Below are 20,346 nucleotides of genomic sequence, written 5' to 3'. Positions count from 1 at the left end.
GTTCTGATAGATTAATTTGAAAAAATTGAGATAAATAAAGGATAAAAATAGTGATATAATCCATGTTAGCTGTTATAATACTGGGGCTTCTTTTGCAGTTTTTATCTTTGATGCTTCCTTATATAGAGTCTTTTCTATCCATTCTGCCTTATTCTTGCTTTCCCCCTGCCGTTTACTCTGTAGGACACACAATTTGGTTCGTCCTTTAACTTTCCCATACTTAGAGGGGTTTGCCTGTATGATCCCACCATCTCACTGTCCCAGTTCCTCATCACCTGCTACATTTGGTTGGCACACAAGTGGGTGCAGGATCAATTCTAGGCCAATTGAAGATACTCTCCTGGGAATCTGGAATTGGGCTGGCCCCTAGGAAATATATATAAAACTTTGACAGCAGTGAGGCAGCTTTAGGAAACTAGTCTGCATAAAAGGAAAAATAAATATAGATGTACAGAAAATACAGATAAGAGAAACAGGGTGAAAATATTCCCTGGGTTCTTGATGGGTCTCCATTTCTTACTTCTAATTCCTTCTTATAATCTGGCTTCATTTTTGTCTTTGGGTTCCACAACAAAAAGAAATTTAGTCTTTTTCCTTTAGTGTGGTCAGGATGGCTTCTATTTCTTGCACCTACCATATTAGAATAATATACCCTTTATCATTTTTAAACTATGGGTCTGTATCTCATGCCTGAAGATCTACTAGCTCGGTCCACTAGCTCAATACTCACTCCTTCTGGAATTTGACTTTCCTGCTCTTTCCTTCTTGGTATTTACAGTAGTATATAAACTAGGCTGCCACATAGCATTTAATAGTAGACCCAATGGTAAACTAATACACTACATATTACATTTTAAAATTAATGATTCCATTTCATTAAAATTAATTGGTACCTGACTTTCTCAATACTATGAATTTCAAGTTCTAGAAAATGAGTTTACTTTAACTAAAGAATAGTATAAATGCTATGTATGTCAGAGCCATCTATCTAAAATATAACTGCCAGGTAAAATACAGGAAGCCCAGTTAAATTTGAATTTCAGATGAATCACTAGTTTTTAGTAAGTATGTATGTCCCAAATACCACAGGAGACATTAACATGAAATAACATAATTTTTTAACATAATAAATGGTTTTTATTTGGTAAATTTGGCAATCCAGACCCATGTGTAAAATAGTGAATTCAGATAATTCTTACCTGTATTTTTTGTAATGTTTTCTCTGGGAATATCAATCAACCAATAAACTCGATCACTGACCTTGAACAAAGAAGACATCAGAAAACAGTGTTTTACAATGTTAATAGCAACACTTATTTTGGCATATTCTACCCTATATTTTAAAAACTAAAATTAAACAAAGACGTCCAATGTATATGTCCTTTACCCAGCAATTTCACTCTTGGGAATTTATCCTGCATTATACTCACATATGTGTGAAATGAAATGTGTTCAAGGATATTTTTCATCATTGTTTGTGATAGTACAAGATTGGAAATAACTAAAGTATTCATCAGTTATATGTAAGAATATAGCCACAAAATGGAATATCATACAGCCAAGCTCAGACAGCACAAAGATGAAGCATTACTGGCTTGATGTGTCAGAGGACAGAACCTGCTGCTGACAGAAAATTTAGGAATGTAAGAGGAAAATCGCAGGCACAAGGGAACTTTAAAAATAATGATCTAAGAGTTAAATATAAACTCTTTCCATATCCTTGGGCAACACAAGTGCAGGGGAGATCCTCAGAAGGCCATGTGAAAAAAAAAAAAGTCAGCAGTGGAAGTTAGTAGAACTGAGCAGAGATATCAGCTGATGAAACCATAGGTAAGACATTTTGCAATTTGTGCCAGGGCAATTAATAGCCTTTTAGACCACCATCAACAAAAACCTCAGCAAATTCTTATAAGAAAATAGCAGAATCCAGAGTTGTTACAGTTTATTATCTTCAATGTCCACTTTTCTCCCAAAAATGACAAGATGTGGAAAGAAACAAGAACATGTAACTGATATTCAGGGAAAAGAAGATAAACCATAAACTGACTCAGAATGAGTTCAGATACAGATGAAGACTTCAAGGCAGCTATTACGAATATGTAAACAGATTTAAGGAAAATGTGTTAATGAGGGAATGGATAGGAAATCCAGCACCGAAATGAAAAATACAACAATAAAACCAAATGGAAATAGTGAGGCTGAAAAGTATAACTGAAATAAAATATTTACTAGATGAGTTCAATACATTGGAGACGGCAAAAGAAAGAATAAGTGAACTTAGGGCTTCCCTAGTGGCACAGTGGTTAAGAATCTGCCTGCCAATGCAGGGGACACAGGTTCAAGCCCTGGTTCAGGAAGATCCCACATGCCATGGAGCAACTAAGCCTGTTCACCACAGCTACTGAGCCTGTGCTCTAGAGCCCATGCGCCACAACTACTGAGCCTGGATGCCACAACTACTGAAGCCTGCGTGCCTAGAGCCCATGCTCTGCAACAAGAGAAGCCACCACAGTGAGAAGCCCATGCACCGCAACGAAGAGTAGCCCCTGCTTGCTGCAACCAGAGAAAGCCCGCACACAGCAACAAAGACCCAATGCAGCCAAAAATAAATAAATAAAATAAATAAATTTATTTTAAAAAAGAAAGAATGAATAAGTGAACTTAGATATATAACAATTGAAATTATTCAATTTGAAAAAGGCGGAAAATGATTAAAGAAAAATAAATGGAGCTGTAGAGATCTGTGGGTCAATAAAACGTGTTCCAAAATGTGCGTAATTGGAGTCCCAGGCAGGCAAAGAGACAGAGAAAGGGGTAGAACATTTCTTTGGAGAAATAATGGCTGAAGACTTTCCAAATTCAATCCAAGTAGCCAAGAGAACCAGTCAGGGTAAATACAAAGAGAACATCTTAAAAGCACCCAGAGAAAAATAACACATTACATACAGGGGACAATAATAAAATTAATAGCTGACTTCTCATTCAGAAACAATGGTATCAGGTGACATATTCAAAATGCAGAATGACATATTTAAAATGCTGAAAGCAAATGAAGTCACCCAGCAATTCTATATCTGACAAAATAATCATTCAAAAATTAAGGTGACCACTAAAAAACTACTAGAATTTATAAATGAGTTCAGCAAGTTCAGAATATAAGATAAATATACAAAAATTAATTGTATTTTGTATACACTTGCAAAGAACACTCTGGAAATGAGAATAAGAAAGCAATTCTCTTTACAACAGTATCAAAAAGAATAAAATATTAGAAATAAATTTACCAAAAGAAGTGCAGGGGGCTTCCCTGGTGGCACAGTGGTTGAGAGTCCGCCTGCCGATGCAGGGGACACGGGTTCGTGCCCCGGTCCGGGAAGATCCCACATGCAGCGGAGCGGCTGGGCCTGTGAGCCATGGCCGCTGAGCCTGCGCGTCCGGAGCCTGTGCTCCGCAACGGGAGAGGCCACAACAGTGAGAGGCCCACGTACCGCAAAAAAAAAAAAAAAAAAAAAAGAAGTGCAGGGCTTCCCTGGTGGCGCAATGGTTGAGAGTCTGCCTGCTGATGCAGGGGACACGGGTTTGTGCCCCCGTGTGAGAGGATCCCACATGCCGCGGAGCGGCTAGGCCTGTGAGCCATGGCCACTGAGCCTGTGCGTCTGGAGCCTGTGCTCCGTAATGGGAGAGGCCACAACAGTGAAAGGCCCACGTACCACAAAAATAAAATAAAATAAAATAAAATAAAATAAAATAAAATAAAATAAAATAAAATAAAATAAAGAAGTGCAAAACTTATACTCTGAAAACTACAAAAAATTGTTGAAAGAAATTCAAGAAAATGTAAATAAATGGAAAGACAACCCATACTCATGGATTGGAAGATTATTAAAATGGTGATACTCCCAAAACTGATCTACAGATGCAACACAATCCCTATTAGAATTGCAGCTGGCTTTTTTGTAAAATTGACAAGTTTATCCTAAAATTCATATGGAAACTAGTGAAATTTATGTGGAGACTAGCAAAAACAATCTTGTAAAAGAAGAACAAAGTTGGAGGATTCATCCTTCTCAATTTCAAAACTTACTACAAAGCAGCAGTAACAAAACAACATGGTACTGGAATAAGGGTAGATGTATAGATCAAAGCAATAGATTTGAGAATCCAGAAATAAACCCTCACATTTAGAGTTGATTGATTTTCAGCAAAAGTGCCAAAACAATTTAGTAGGGAAACAGTAACAGTATTTTCAACAGATGGTGCTAGGATAGCTAGATATCCACATACAAAATAATGAATGTGGACCCCCCCTACCCCACACCACACACAAAATTCAACTCAAAATATATCAAAGACCTAAATGTAAAAGGTAAAACTATGAACCTCTCAGAAGAAAACATAGGGGTAAATCTCCATTACTCTGGATTAGGCAATGGTTTCCTATTTATGACACCAAAAGAATAAGCAACAAAAGAAAAAATAGATACCTAAGACTTCATCAAAAACATTTTTGTGCATCAAAAGACAGTATCATGAAAATAAAAAATCAACCCATAGAATGGAAGAAAATATTTGCAAGTCATTTGTCTGATAAGGGACTTGACAATATTGAGAATGTATAAAGAACTTTCACAACTCAACAATAAAAAGACAACCCAGTTAATAATCTATATAGATATCTTCACAAAGAAGATATTCAAATGGCCAATAAACACTGTTGAGCAACGAAAAGATGCTCAACATCATTAATCATCAGGGAAATGCAAATCAAAATGTAATGAGATATCACTTCACACCCAGTGGGCTGGCTATAACAAAACAAAACAAAACAAAACAAAAAACAGAAAATAACAAGTGTTGGTGAGAATGTGGAAATTTGAACCCAAATACACTGATGATGGGTATGTAAAAGAGTCCAACCACTGTGGAAAACAGTCTGGCAGTTCCTCAAAAAGTTAAATATAGAGTTACCCTATGACCTAGCAATTCCATTTTCTAGTTATATACAGAAGAGAAATAAAAAATCAAAATTTCCACACAAAAACTGTACACAAAAGTTCGTAGCAGCATTATTCATAATAGCCAGAAAATGGAAAAAACCCAAATGTTCATCAACTGATGAATGGATAAACAAAATATGGTACCAAAACAGTGGGATATTATTTGGCAATAAAAAGAAATGAAGTACTGATACATGCTATCACATGGATGAACCTTAAAAACATTATTCTAACTGAAAGAAGCCAGTCACAAAAGACTGCATATTATATGACTTCATTTACATGAAATGTTCAGAATAAGCAAATCTACAGAGACAGAAAGTAGATTAGTGGTTGCTTAAGACCGGGGAGTAGAAGGTAGAATGTGGAGTGATTGTCAATGGGTATGGGCTGTCTTTTGGAAGTGATGAAAGTGTTCTAAAATTAGATAGTAGTGATGGTTGCACTCTATGAATATACTAAAAACCATTTAATTGTACACTTTAAATAGACAAATTGTATGGTATGTAAATTATATCTTAATGAAGTTGTTACCCCCCCACACACAAAAAGGTGAAATAAAGACATTTTCAAGGGGAAAAATCTTCCTGAGAATTAATTGCCAGCAGACCTGCACTGTAAGAAATGCTAAAAGTTCTTTATGCTGAAGAAATATGACACTGGATGGCAAGTTATGCCTACAGAAATAATGAGGAGCAGTGGAAATAGTAAATATGTGAATAAAAAGTAAAAAAAAAAAAACCCACATGAATCTTTTTCTTTTCTTCTTTTAATTTCTTTAAAAAATGACTTTAAAGTAAAAAGTATAACAATGTATTATTGGGTTTAAACCACATACAGATGTAATATTACTGGACTAGCTTTTTTTAAAAACACATGCTAAAAGGAAGAGTATTCTTCTTGTTAATAACATACCACAGAATAAAATAAAATGTAATTACCAAAGTTAAATTAAAGTGAAAGATGCCCGTATATGTACTATTTATGATTCCCAAGCTTGGAGCAAGTCCTCCTGATGTGAACACGCTTAGAAATTCCTTTGACGTAAGCTCAATTTCAGATTGGAAAAAACACTGGATTTTCTTTAGGAAAGAGAAAAAAAACAAGTAGTGACAATTTGATGGAGAGAAGCATATTTTACATTAATTTGAAAGTGAGGAGAAATCTATGAAAAGTAGATGCTGCTGAAGATTGCTATCTCTAGTAATTACAGTCTTTAACTTGGAAAAAAAATCTATTTTGAAAAGTACACTTTCAGAACCCATCAGCCTATTATGCTAGTGTCATCATAGGTTTCAATTCATCCTATAATAATCTTTTCTTTCATAGAAATGGTCATAGAGTTATTATGTTTAACAAACAGACTCAAAGTCACATGCTATCACATGTAGAAATTCCTATTTTATTAAAATCATTATTTTGTGTCTAAATAAAACAGCAAATGTGTAAAGCAAAACTCATTTTACTGCATTTTTATTGAATATTTCCCAGTTTTGAGAAGGTATATGAAAAGGTAGCAATCACAAATGGTGGATTTCCCTGAAAACCAATATGGATAAGAAGAGCTTCATTTCACTTAGTTCTCCTAGTCGTTAAGATCACTCTGGGCAAGTTACCTATCTGAATTTCAGTTTCCCTATCTATAAAATGGGGAAACATATTCATTCCAAAGATATTTACTGACCTCTTAGCATGAATCAGGCAGTGTTATAGGTGCTGGTGAAACAGAATTGAACCAAACAGGCAAAAATCCCTGACCTAATGGAACTTATTTTCTAATGGGGCTTAGCAGGAAGATAAACCCAAACCCTTTTCCTTTGTCTTAAACTTCTCCACAATTTATTGCACTTTGTTAAGATATTATATAAGCTCCCAATTCTAAGGATCCCTTTGAGTTACTCATCGTTGAGTTCTCACATGGGTATGTGCATTGCATGTGTAAATAAACTCTGCTTTTTTTTGTTTTGTTGGTTGGTTGCTTTTGTTTTTTAGGGGTTTTTTTTGGCTGTGCCATGAGGCTTGCAGGATCTTAGTTCTCAGACCAGGGACTCAACCTGGGTCACGACGGCAGTGAAAGTGCCGAGTCCTAAACACTGGACTGCCAGGGAATTCCCAAACTTCATTTTTATCTCCTGCTTAATCTGTCTTTTGTCAGTTTGTTTTACAGGCTCCAGCCACTGAACCTAAGAGGGGAGGTTCAGTACTCCCCTACAGTACTTATCTTACAGAAGATTAAATGTCATAATGAACATAAAACATTTTGAAAAATGCCTGACAAATACTTTATAAATGCTAGCTATTATTTCTACTAATACTTCTTCTAGAACTACCACATCACAACTATCCAAAAAGTAGATTATACTTCCCTTTCAAAAGGACAAAACTGAGGATCAGAGAGGTTAGGTAACCTGTCCTAGGGCACACATACCATATATGGCAGAACCAAAATTTGACCCCAGCTCTGTAGGTCTCTCTTCCTCTAGAGCCCATTCCTTTTCCATAATATTTAATCACAAGTAGGAAAGACACGTGTGACTCAAAGGGCTTGCACTTCACAATAGTTGTAAATAAAAAACTAAATATACATTTAACATATTAAGAAGGAACCGGGAAGTAAGTCAAAACAGACTTTAGGATAAATGTATTTGTCCTCATGGGGTGTTGTTCTTCATTTTGTTATATTTATCATAGATTTTTAGACAATCTGTGCAATTTTTATTAATTTATGTTTTTGTTAGCATTTGCTGCATGACTATCTTAACAGTACATCTTATTTTGTTGTGTTTTTTAAAAGTTTGTCATTATTTGAATCAAAGGAGTCAAATAATCCCCTACCCAAAATGACACCTGCAATGTGGTACTTGTTATAAAAGGGAAAGATTCTTTCCCAAGGTCTTGTGAGGTAACGTTCTTTCGCTAACAGGCTACATCTGTCAAACTTCAGATGGACAGATCAGAACCATAAAAAAAAGCAAACCACCCAGGGTGTTCAATGGCTAAATGAAATATTTCACTTGATCCAAGTGGAATGAAATAGAAAGGATAGAAAGGATTATTTATATCAAATTTCACCTCCCCAAGTCTGAAAATAGTAGAAGGTATTTGAAGAGTACAGTTACTGGTTTCACCTATGCACTTAAAAGGAATATGAGGGGTTGTAGCATATGCTATTAGTGGACCTTACCAAGTCATCAGAGGAAAGATACAACTTGATTATTTCATTCTTTTGGGGGAACCCTTCGCTAGCACAAGCAAAGCGTTTCTCCGTATCACCTAAATAATACAAACATATATATATATATTTTTTTTTAGGTCACTAATGAAGAATTTACATTAAAAGAACCATATTTTTTAAACAGAAAATATTTTTTAAAGTATAAGAATTATAAGGGCCTCCCTGGTGGCGCAAGTGGTTGAGAGTCCGCCTGCCGATGCAGGGGATACGGGTTCGTGCCCTGGTCTGGGAGGATCCCATATGCCGCGGAGCGGCTGGGCCCGTGAGCCATGGCCGCTGAGCCTGCGCGTCCGGAGCCTGCGCGTCCGGAGCCTGTGCTCCGCAACGGGGGAGGCCACAACAGTGAGAGGCCCGCATACCGCAAAAAAAAAAAAAAAAAAAAAAAAAAAAAGTATAAGAATTATAATTGTATATTTTAAATTCACATCACTCTAGATAAAGTTTAAATCTTCCACTTTATTTTTTCATTTTAAAGATACAATATCAGGACACTAAAAAGAAAGGTTTGACTGAGCACTAAAATAAAATGTAACATGTGCTAGGCTATGATACAAATTTTCAGAGGTGGCCAAAAACCAGTTCTTCACTCTTAAGCTCCTCAACCTTGGTGAACATATAAAAGGGATAGAAGTTCGAGATTGGAGAGTGAATTTATGTTTTGATAGAGAGCTACTGATATGAAGGTGACTCCTCTCCCCAAAGGGTGGGAGTGTTGGGAGGAAGATCCCTCCTTCTTATCTTGTTCTAAAGTGAGTCTCTCTGGGAATTCCCTGGCAGTCCAGTGGTTAGGACTCTGCGCTTCCACTGCAGAGGGCATGGGTTTGCTCCCTGGTCAGGGAACTAAGATCCAGCATGCTGTGGCATGGCCAAATAAAATAAAATAAAACAGAGTCTCTCATAGACAGCACAGAGTTGGATCATGTGTGATTATTTGTTTTTGTTTTTGTTTTGATCATGTGTTTTTACCCATTCTGCCAGTCTCCCAGTTTTGATTGGGAAATTTAATCCATTTGTAGTTAAAGTGATTACTGATAAGAAGAGACTTGCTTCTATCATTTTGCTATTAGTTTTCTATATACCTTATAACATTTTTGTCCTTCATTTCTGCACTACTGCCTTCTTTTGTATTTAGTTGATTTTCTTTTTGTAGTGAAACATGTAAATTCCTTTCATGTATATTTTATAGCTATGTCCTTTGTGATTACCATGGGGATTACATTTAACATCCTGATGATATACTACCCTAATTTGAATTTATAGCAGCGTAACTCCAGTAACATAGAAAACTCTGCTCCTTTAAAGCTCCATCCCCACCCCTTTCAGTTGTTGATATCATAAAATTATACCTTTAAATATTGTGTGCCCCCAAAACATGAACTAATAATTCTTTTGAATGCATTGGTCTCTTAATTTATGCAGAAAACAAGATTTGGAGTTACAAACCAAAATTACAATGATAGTAACTTTTGCACTAATAATTTTTTTCTTTAGATGTATTAGTCTCTTAAATCATGTAGAATATAAAAAGTGGAGTTACAATCCATTGTTACAATATAATTACCCACATATTTACCTTTATTTCTCCCTATGGCTTCAAGTAACTGTCTGGTGTCCTTTCATTTCCCCTTGCAGGACTCCCTTGAGCATTTTTTACATGGCAAATCCAGTGGTAACAAACTCCCTCAGCTTTTGTTTATCTGGGAATGCCTTAATTTCTTCCTCACTCTTGAGGATAGTTTTCCCAGATATAGGATTCTTGGCTGACTGGTTTTTCTTTCAGCAATTTTTTTTCTTTTTTTTTTTTGCGGTACGTGGGCCTCTCACTGTTGTGGCCTCTCCTGTTGTGGAGCACAGGCTCCGGACGCGCAGGCTCAGCGGCCATGGCTCATGGGCCCAGCCGCTCTGTGGCATGTGGGATCTTCCTGGACCGGGGCACGAACCCATGTCCCCTGCATTGGCAGGCGGACTCTCAACCACTGCGCCACCAGGGAAGCCCTCTTTTAGCAATTTGAATATATCAGTCCACTGCCTTCTGGACTCCAAAGTTTCTGATAAGAAATTTGCTTATTATCTAATTGAGGATTCTTTGTGTGTGGTTATTCACTTCTCTCTTGCTGCTTTCAAGATTCTCTCTTTATCTTTGGCTTCTGAAAGTTTGATTATAATGTGTCTTGGTGTAGGTCTCTGTCAGTTCATCTGACTTGGAGTTTGCTTAGCTTCATGGATATATATATATATTAAACATATTTATGCCTTTCATCAAATTTAGGAAGTTTTTAGCCATTATTTCTTCAAATAGTCTCCCTGCTCCTTTCTCTCTCTCTTCTTCTATTACTCCCACAGTGTGTGTGTTGGTCCAGTTGATGGTTTCCCAGAGGTCTCTTACACTCTACACTTTTCTTCAACCTTTTTTCTTTCTGTTCCTGAGACTTGATAATTACAATTGTCTTATCTTCAAGTTGCTGACTTTTTTCTTCTGCCTGCTTAAATCTGCCTTTGAATCCCTCTAGTGAGTTTTTCATTTCAGTTATTGTACTTTTCAGCCCCTGCCTTTCTTCTTGGTTTCGTTTCAGGTTTTCTATTTCTCTATTGATACTTCCATTTTGCTCATACATTGTTTTCTTGACCTTCTCCACATCTTTTTTGGTTTTGGGAGCAACTTTAACATGGTTGTTTTTTTTGTTTTTTTTTGGTTTTTTTTGCGGTACGTGGGCCTCTCACTGCTGTGGCCTCTCCCGTTGTGGAGCACAGGCTCCGGACGCGCAGGCTCAGCGGCCATGGCTCATGGGCCTAGCCGCTCCGCGGCATGTGGGATCTTCCCGAACCGGGGCACAAACCTGTGTCCCCTGCATCGGCAGGCGGACTCCCAACCACTGCGCCACCAGGGATACCCACATGGTTGTTTTAAAGTCTTTGTCTAGTAGATCTGCCATCCAATCTTTTTTCAGGATAATTTCTGGTGATTTATTTTTTTTCCTTTAATGGGCCATACTTTCCTGTTTCTTTGTATGTCTTATAATTTTCTGTTGAAAACTGGACAGTTGAATCTAATAGTGTGGTAACTCTGGAAATTAGATTCTCCTCATTCCCCAGGATTTGCTTTTTTTTGTTACTGTTTTTGTCTTTCGGGTTTTTAAAAAATTGTTGTAGGCTGTCTCTGTATCAAGGATCAACTGCAGGTGTAAATTTAAGGTCTTCTTAGGTCTTTTATGAGCCTGTGTCATTTTTCCCTGGGCATGTGTTGTCATTTTGTAATTTATCCCCTTAAATGCAGTTTTTTTTGTTTTTGTTTGATAGTCTTTAATGTCTGGCTCCCAAAGAGGAAAAAAATGAAAAATGAAAAAGGGGGTAAAAAGGGCACTGGCCCTTTAAGTCCCTTGAAAATCTGTTCAGCTGAGGGAGAGGAGTTTGCAACAATGAGGGGAGGTACAACAACAATGGCTGCCTGCCTCTTTGTCTGCACCTCTGTGATCAAAAGCAGCAATCAGAGTACAGATCCTCAATATTTGGAAGACAGGGTCCTTTTTGCCCACCCTAGCTTCTGCAAGCTGTGTGTGACTGCTCCAGGAACACATGCACAGCTGCATGCCATGAAGCTGAGGGTGGGGGATGGGTAATTTCTACTGTGATAAGAGTTGACAATGACTGAAATTAACTGCAGCTTACTGTCCAAGCCTTCCCCTAGAAGTTGTAAGCCTTCAGCAGACTCCAGAGTTCCGAAAAAGTTATATCAGACAGATTCGGCCAGTGCAGTTGTTGTCCAGTTGGGGAGGCAGAGTTCTTGTGCTTCTCACTCTGCCATCTTCCCAGAATCCTCTATCCCTTCTCCTTATCTTGAGTTTGAGGAAAGAGGCTGTGATGGGACCACTCATCAATGTCATATGTATTCCTCTAATCTGGGGTATAAATTCAGACTCCTTCTTGGAAAAAGGCAGGACTTGATTTGATGAAGAGGATAGGCCCTATCCCTTGCTAGACCTGCATAGCTATTTTCACAAGAATCCTGCTAAGTCACCTTAGAGAGAAACCCCCCCATCCTTTTTTTAAATTTATTTATTTATTTATTTATTGTGGCTGCATTGGGTCTTTCATTGCTGCACACGGGCTTTCTCTAGTTGCGGTGAGCAGGGGCTACTCCTCGTTGCCGTATGCAAGCTTCTCATTGTGGTGGCTTCTCTTGTTGCAGGCTTCAGTAGTTCTGGCTCACAGGCTCTAGAGCACAGGCTCAGTAGTTGTGGAGCACAGGCTTAGCTGCTCCGCAGCATGTGGGATCTTCCCAGACCAGGGCTCGAACCCGTGTACGCTGCATTGGCAGACGGATTCTTAACCACTGCATCACCAAGGGAAACCGCCCCCATCCTTGATATCTAACCACTCCCAATATCTACTCAAATTCCTCATCCCCTACCATCCACCCACATGGTCATGCTGGCCTGCCCTCAGCAAGAATACTGTTTGGTTAGCTGAGCAAGAATCCTCCCTACTCTTGATGTCTTCTCTTAGCAATTTTCCATCCAAAGACACAATTTCCCCCACAATGAAACTGCTCCTCGGCTATAAATTCCCACTTGCCTATGTTGTATTTGGAATTGAGACTAGTTCTATACTGAGATCTTTTTTCCTCAATTGCAATAGTCCCTGAATAAATTGTAGTTTTACAGCTTTAAATATTGTCCAGCACTGGTTTTCTTTGGCACAATGAAGTTGAAGCCAGATGCTGCAAAAGTACTGAAGGACATCAGAGGTAAGGCTAGATGAAGGGTGACTACAAACATCTTTTGTAACAAACATGGGTTTTTGTGGTAAACAATGGCAAAGTACTTTTTAAAAAACTGTCTAAAGATGAGTTAGGGATGTTTTCATATTACTTTTTTTTTTTTTTTTTTTTTTTGGTGGTACGAGGGCCTCTCACTGTTGTGGCCTCTCCTGTTGCGGAGCACAGGCTCCAGATGCACAGGCTCAGTGGCCATGGCTCACGGGCCTAGTCGCTCTGTGGCATGTGGGATCTTCCAGACCGGGACACGAACCCATGTCCCCTGCATCGGCAGGTGGACTCTAAACCACTGCGCCACAAGGGAAGCCCTATATTACTTTTTTTAAAGCATTTTAAATTTTCTGCCTTTTTTTTTTTAACATCTTTATTGGAGTATAATTGCCTTACATTGTTGCATTAGTTGCTGCTGTATAACAAAGTGAATCAGCTATACCTATACATATATGCCTGTATCCCCTGCCTCTTGCATCTCCCTCGCACCCTCCCTATCCCACCCCTCTAGTTGGTCACAAAGCACCAAGCTGATCTCCCTGTGCTATGTGGCTGCTTCCCACTAGCTACCTATTTTACATTTGGTAGTGTATATATGTCAATGTCACTCTCTCACTTCATCTCAGCTTACCCTTCCCCCTCCCTGTGTCCTCAAGTACATTCTCTAGGTCTGTGTCTTTATTCCTGTCCTGCCCCTAGGTTCTTCAGAACTTTTTTTTTTTTTTTTAGATTTCATATATATGTGTTAGCATACGGTATCTGTGTTTCTCTTTCTGACTTCCTTCACTCCTCTGTATGACAGACTATATTCCATTGACAGTAATATTCCATTGTATATATGTGCCACATCTTCTTTATCCATTCCTCTGTCAATGGACACTTAGGTTGCTTCCATGTCCTGGCTACTGTAAATAGAGCTGCAGTGAACATTGTGGTACATGACTCTTTTTGAATTAAGGTTTTTTCAGGGTATATGCCCAGTAGTGGGATTGCTATGTCATGTGGTATTTCTCTTTTTAGTTTTTTAAGGAACCTCCATACTGTTCTCCATAGTGGCTGTATCAATTTACATTCCAACCAACAGTGCAAGAGGGTTCCTTTTTCTCCATACCCTCTCCAGCATTTATTGTTTGTAGAGTTTTTGATGATGGCCATTCTGACTGGTGTGAGGTGATACCTCATTGTAGTTTTGATTTGTATTTCTCTAATGATTAGTGATGTTGAACATCCTTTCATGTGTTTGTTGGCAATCCGCATATCTTCTTTGGAAAAGTGTCGATTTAGGTCTTCTGCCCATTTTTGGATTGGGTTGTTTGTTTTCTGGATATTGAGCTGCATGAGCTGCTTGTATATTTTGGAGATTAATCCTTTGTCAGTTGCTTCATTTGCAAATATTTTCTCCCATTCTGAGGGTTGTCTTTTGGTCTTGTTTACGGTTTCCTTTGCTGTGCCAAAACTTTTAAGTTTCATTAGGTCCCATTTGTTTATTTTTGTTTTTATTTCCATTTCTATAGGAGATGGGTCAAAAAGGATCTTGCTGTGATTTATGTCATAGAGTGTTCTGCCTATGCTTTCTTCTAAGAGTTTTATAGTGTCTGGGCTTACATTTAGGTCTTTAATCAATTTTGAGTTTATTTTTGTGTGTGGTGTTAGGGAGTATTCTAACTTCATTCTTTTACATGTAGCTGTCCAGTTTTCCCAGCACCACTTATTGAAGAGGCTGTCTTTTCTCTATTGTATATTCTTGCCTCCTTTATCAAAAATAAGGTGACCATAGGTGCGTGGGTGTATCTCTGGGCTTTCTATCCTGTTCCACTGATCTATGTATCTGTTTTTGTGCCAGTACCATACTGTCTTGATTACTGTAGCTTTGTAGTATAGTCTGAAGTCAGGGAGCCTGAATCCTCCAGCTCCATCTTTCTTTCTCAGGATTGCTTTGGCTATTTGGGGTCTTTTGTGTTTCCATACAAATTGTGCAATTTTTTGTTCTAGTTTTGTGAAAAATGCCATTGGTAGTTTGACAGGGATTGCATTGAATCTGTAGATTACTTTGGGTAGTAGAGTCATTTCCACAATGTTGATTCTTCCAATCCATGAACATGGTATATCTCTCCATCTGTTTGTATCATCTTTAATTTCTTTCATCAGTGTCTTATAATTTTCTGCATACAGGTCTTTTGTCTCCTTAGGTAGGTTTATTCCTAGATATTTTATTCTTTTTGTTGCAATGGTAAATGGGAGTGTTTCCTTAATTTCTCTTTCAGATTTTTCATTATTAGTGTATAGGAATGCAAGAGATTTCTGTGCATTAATTTTGTATCCTGCTACTTTACCAAATTCATTGATTAGCTCTAATAGTTTTCTGGTGGCATCTTTAAGATTCTCTATGTGTAGTATCATGTCATCTGCAAACAGTGACATTTTTACTTCTTCTTTTCTGATTTGGATTCCTTCTATTTCTTTTTCTACTCTGATTGCTGTGGCTAAATCTTCCAAAACTATGTTGAATAATAGTGGTGAGAGTTGGCAACCTTGTCCTGTGCCTGATCTTAGAGGAAATAGTTTCAGTTTTTCACCATTGAGAATGATGTTGGCTGTGTGTTTGTCATTTATGGCCTTTATTATATTGAGGTAAGTTCCGTCTATTCCTACTTTCTGGAGATTTTTTTATCATAAATGGATGTTGACTTTTGTCAAAAGCTTTTTCTGCATCTATTGAGATGATCATACGGTTTTGATCCTTCAGTTTGTTAATATGGTGCATCACATTGGTTAATTTGCATATATTGAAGAATCCTTGCATTCCTGGGATAAACCCCACTTGATCATGGTGTATGATTCTTTTAATGTGCTGTTGGATTCTGTTTGCTAGTATTTTGTTGAAGAGTTTTGCATCTATGTTCATCCGTGATATTGGCTTATCGTTTTCTTTTTTTGTAACATCTGTCTGGTTTTGGTATCAGGGTGATGGTGGCCTCGTAGAATGAGTTTGGGAGTGTTCCTCCCTCTGCTATATTTTGGAAGAGTTTGAGAAGGATAGGTGTTAGCTCTTCTCTAAATGTTTGATAGAATTCACCTGTGAATCCATCTGGTCCTGGGCTTTTGTTTGATGGAAGATTTTTAATCACAGTTTCAATTTCAGTGCTTGTGATTGGTCTGTTCATATTTTCTATTTCTTCCTGGTTCATTCTCAGAAGGTTGTGCTTTTCTGAGAATTTGTCCATTTCTTCCAGGTTGTCCATTTTACTGGCAAATAGTTGCTTGTAGTAATCTCTAGTGATCCTTTGTATTTCTGCAGTGTCAGTTGTTACTTCTCCTTTGTCATTTCTAATTCTGTTGATTTGAGTCTTCTCCCTTTTTTTCTTGATGAGTCTGGCTAATGGTTTATCAATTTTGTTTATCTTCTCAAAGAACCAGCTTTTAGTTTACTGATCTTTGCTATCATTTCCTTCATTTCTTTTTCATTTATTTCTGATCTGATCTTTATGACTCCTTTCCTTCTAACTTCGGGTTTTTTTGTTCTTCTTTCTCTAATTGCTTTAGGTATAAGGTTAGTTTGTTTACTTTAGATGTTTCTTGTTTCTTGAGGTAGGATTGTATTGCTCTAAACTTCCCTCTTAGAAGTGCTTTTTTGCTTCATCCCATAGGTTTTGGGCCGTCGTGTTTTCATTGTCATTTGTTTCTAGGTATCTTTTGATTTCTTCTTCGATTTCTTTAGTGATCTCTTGATTATTTAGTAGCATATTGTTTAGCCTCCATGTGTCTGTATTTTTTACAGATGTTTTCCTGTAATTGATATCTAGTCTCATAGCATTGTGGTCGGGAAAGATACTTGATATGATTTCATTTTTCTTAAAGTTACCAAGGCTTGATTTGTCACCCAATATATGATCTATCCTGGAGAATGTTCCATGAGCACTTCAGAAGTAAGTGTATTCTGTTGTTTTTGGATGGATTGTCCTATAAATATCAATTAAGTCCATCTTGGGTTTTTTTGTTTGTTTGTTTTGTTTGTTTTTAGTCCACCTTGTTTAATGTATCATTTAAAGTTTGTGTTTCCTTATTCATTTTCATTTTGGTTGATCTGTCCATTGGTGAAAGTGGGGTGTTATAGTCCCCTACTATTATTGTGTTACTGTCAATTTCCCCTTTTATGTCTGTTAGCATTTGCCTTATGTATTGAGGTGCTCCTATGCTGGGTCCATAAATATTTACAATTGTTATATCTTCTTCTTGGATTGATCTCTTGATCATTATGTAGTGTCCTTCTTTGTCTCTTGTAATAGTCTTTATTTTAAAGTCTATTTTTTCTGATATGAGAATTTCTACTCCAGCTCTTTTGATTTCCATTCATCTTTCTGAAATGACAAATGGCTGTCAGGAATATGCTGACAGATAGTTTCAAAAAGTAAATCAGGACTCAGTCTGGCCTTCCAAACTGAAGGTTCATTTGAACAATGAACATTAAATTAGATACCTTAAAAAATGCATGCTGGGCTTCCCTGGTGGCGCAGTGGTTGAGAGTCCGCCTGCCGATGCAGGGGACACGGGTTCGTGCCCCGGTCTGGGAAGGTCCCACATGCCGCGGAGCAGCTGGGCCCGTGAGCCATGGCTGCTGAGCCTGCGCGTCCGGAGCCTGTGCTCCGCAACGGGAGAGGTTGCAACAGTGAGGGGCCCATGTACCGCAAAAAATAAAAATAAAAAAAATAATAAATAAATAAAAAAAATGCATGCTGTGGAGAGAGCATTTTGAATATAGGCAGCTGGAAATGTTTACATTAGTATGTGATTTTGTTACTGGATATCTCATAAATATATCATCTATAATAACTGTCATATCTGCAATACTTTAGAAACTTGAAAATGGAAATTTTTTTTTTTCACGGTATGCGGGCCTCTCACTGTTGTGGCCTCTCCTGTTGTGGAGCATAGGCTCCGGACACGCAGGCTCAGCGGCCATGGCTCACGGGCCCAGCCGCTCCGTGGCATGTGGGATCCTCCCGGACCGGGGCACAAACCCGTGTCCCCTGCATCGGCAGGTGGACTCTCAACCACTGTGCCACCAGGGAAGCCCTGAAAATGGAATTTTTTTACTTGATTTAAATATTTCAAATGAATTTCAATGAAGTTTGGAACTATTTGCTTAAAATGGAAAAAAGTTGATTGACATACAGAAAGCTGGAAGCTTACTAAAATTTTTTCAATAAAAACCTTTACAAAGTTGATAGATGGGATTGAAAAATGAGTATCATATTTTATTCATTAAGCCAACATGCATTTATCCCATTTTGATATACAAAAATTTGTGAGATATATTTTTAATATAATAGCTAATTAAAGTCAAATACCAAAATAAATTGAATTAGAGCCAGATCTTCAAATCTCTATAAACTTTGACTCCAAGATTTAAAAAAATATATTTACATCACATTTTCTCACCAAAAATCTTAAAATTTCAAAGAATTTTATGATGTTGATCAGTATACCTTATAATAATTTTTAAAGATTATTTCATCCTTTTTTATCCCTTTTTAATTTCTGGGTTTTATGTAGGTTTACAAGGTACACAATATATTAGTACAGTAGTACAAGTACATAATTTAAGAATAAATAGAGAATATTGGAGAACCAAGCTTACACTTTTTCTTTTTTTCAACTGATGCAATGCATGACCAAAAAACTGACTTCATGACTGAAGGTCTGGTGTAAACTACTGTCATGGTCTTCTGTCTGTTCTCTCTGCCTCCCAACTTTCCCTCCACCAATCTACTTTACATATTGCTGCCATATTAATCTTCCTAAACTGTAGCTTTGAGATGTTATTCCTCTACCCAGTCATCTTAAATGACTTTCCAATGAATATTGACTAAAGCCCAAATTCCTTAGCTTGGCATTCAAGTACCTCTATAATATAAGACAGTTTCCTATCTTTCCAAAATATTTTACTTCTTCTATTCTTTCATTCAAGTCAGAATGAACTATTTATTGCTCCCATCATGTTCTGTGGTTGCCTACCTCTACGACTTTATTCATCACTTACCTGATGTTGTCTTTGTAGGATGCTCTTCCCCATGCACGTACAGACATTTGGGGGACAAATATGGATTGATATCTTTCATACAGTGTTTTCTCTGACTCACTCCATCCCCTGCCCCAGTTGGAAGTACATTCTCCCTTCTCTGAAATCTCATAAGTTTGCCGGTGACTATCCAATCTTTGGTTATGTCCATACTTGTGTAATATATTCTCTAGTGGAATATAGGAACTAGAACTGGTTCATCCTAGAACTCACCCAATTCTGCAACACACCCATGTGTAGAAGAGAGCCTGAGCCTCTCCATCCACTCAGTCAACAATTTTTTGACCATCGACTATGTTCTCGTAGATCCAGTTCAGGATACTACAGAGCCTATACAATCTGCACAAATGGAGGTGGATTTGTCTTATTCCTTTTGCAAAGTTTTACACCATGAAAGTCCTATTGGGCAATTTAATCCATGTATTAATTTCAGAAAATTCTCAGTCTATTAGCCTATAATTCAGTTTACAATTCATCCTACATGCAACCATTCATGGAGGAAAAATCAAAAAGATCTATCCAAATAATTCAAGTTTTGCAAATATAAAATGTTCCTTAAAATTTAAATATTCTATGACTTATAAGTAATGAAATACTATAACAAAAGAAAAGTCCCAATGTACACAATGATATTAGAAACCTCTGGACCAGAGTACAATAGATAATACCTGGGAAAAACTGGAATATAAGGTAAAGAAGAAGTACTAAAAGAAAAATATTTTAACTGTTAGTGAGGAAGGGATATAAAGGGGAAGTCTTGAGAAGATATTCATTCTCTATTTTAGAGAGTAAAAAAAGTCTGAAACTTACCTTTATTATATGTTATTCCTGATGAAAAATCAAAAATGTTCAAAAGTAAAATCATAACATATAAAAGTGGCAATTCCATCTGTTGGAAGAAAAAAGAATTATTTCCATTCAATTACTCTGAAGATATTTTTTAGTTCCTTTTGCTATAAACAATGGCATAGTAAAGAAATCATCTCTTCTTTGAATTAAAAATATTTCTCATTATGTGACAAAAGCAGACAATTGACTAAGCTCTACACTTACTTCTTAACTGGTATCAAAGATATTTATAAATATAATTATTGCAAACTAAAGAGCTGTGGCTCAGGGTTTTCTGCAACTGTTAGAAAGGCATGATCAATTCTACATCTGTGTAAAACACAACCTGACTTGATAAAGACTCAGGATGGTACAGTTGTACCTTGATCTTAGACTGTGACAGCATTGCTCTTGGGAGACAATCCATGTGAGTCCTGAGCAT

The 20,346-nt window shown here is 37.3% G+C and overlaps 1 protein-coding gene across 1 annotated transcript in view; it reads right to left on the bottom strand.

The window, feature by feature from the left end:
• The window catches only part of CATSPERB (cation channel sperm associated auxiliary subunit beta), a 131,542-nt gene extending 111,577 nt beyond the window's left edge, over positions 1–19,965 (bottom strand). The window contains exons 1-4 of the mRNA XM_060096021.1: positions 19,887–19,965; positions 8,182–8,270; positions 5,939–6,079; positions 1,200–1,260 (exon numbers count right to left, since the gene is read on the bottom strand). Coding sequence (XP_059952004.1) covers positions 1,200–1,260; positions 5,939–6,079; positions 8,182–8,270; positions 19,887–19,965 — 370 coding nt within the window. The remainder of the gene's footprint in view (positions 1–1,199; positions 1,261–5,938; positions 6,080–8,181; positions 8,271–19,886) is intronic.
• Positions 19,966–20,346: the final 381 nt, after the last annotated feature.

Source organism: Mesoplodon densirostris, chromosome 4 (genome assembly GCF_025265405.1).
Source record: "Mesoplodon densirostris isolate mMesDen1 chromosome 4, mMesDen1 primary haplotype, whole genome shotgun sequence".
Lineage (NCBI taxonomy): Eukaryota > Metazoa > Chordata > Mammalia > Artiodactyla > Ziphiidae > Mesoplodon > Mesoplodon densirostris.
This window is presented reverse-complemented; position numbering and strand designations above follow the sequence as displayed.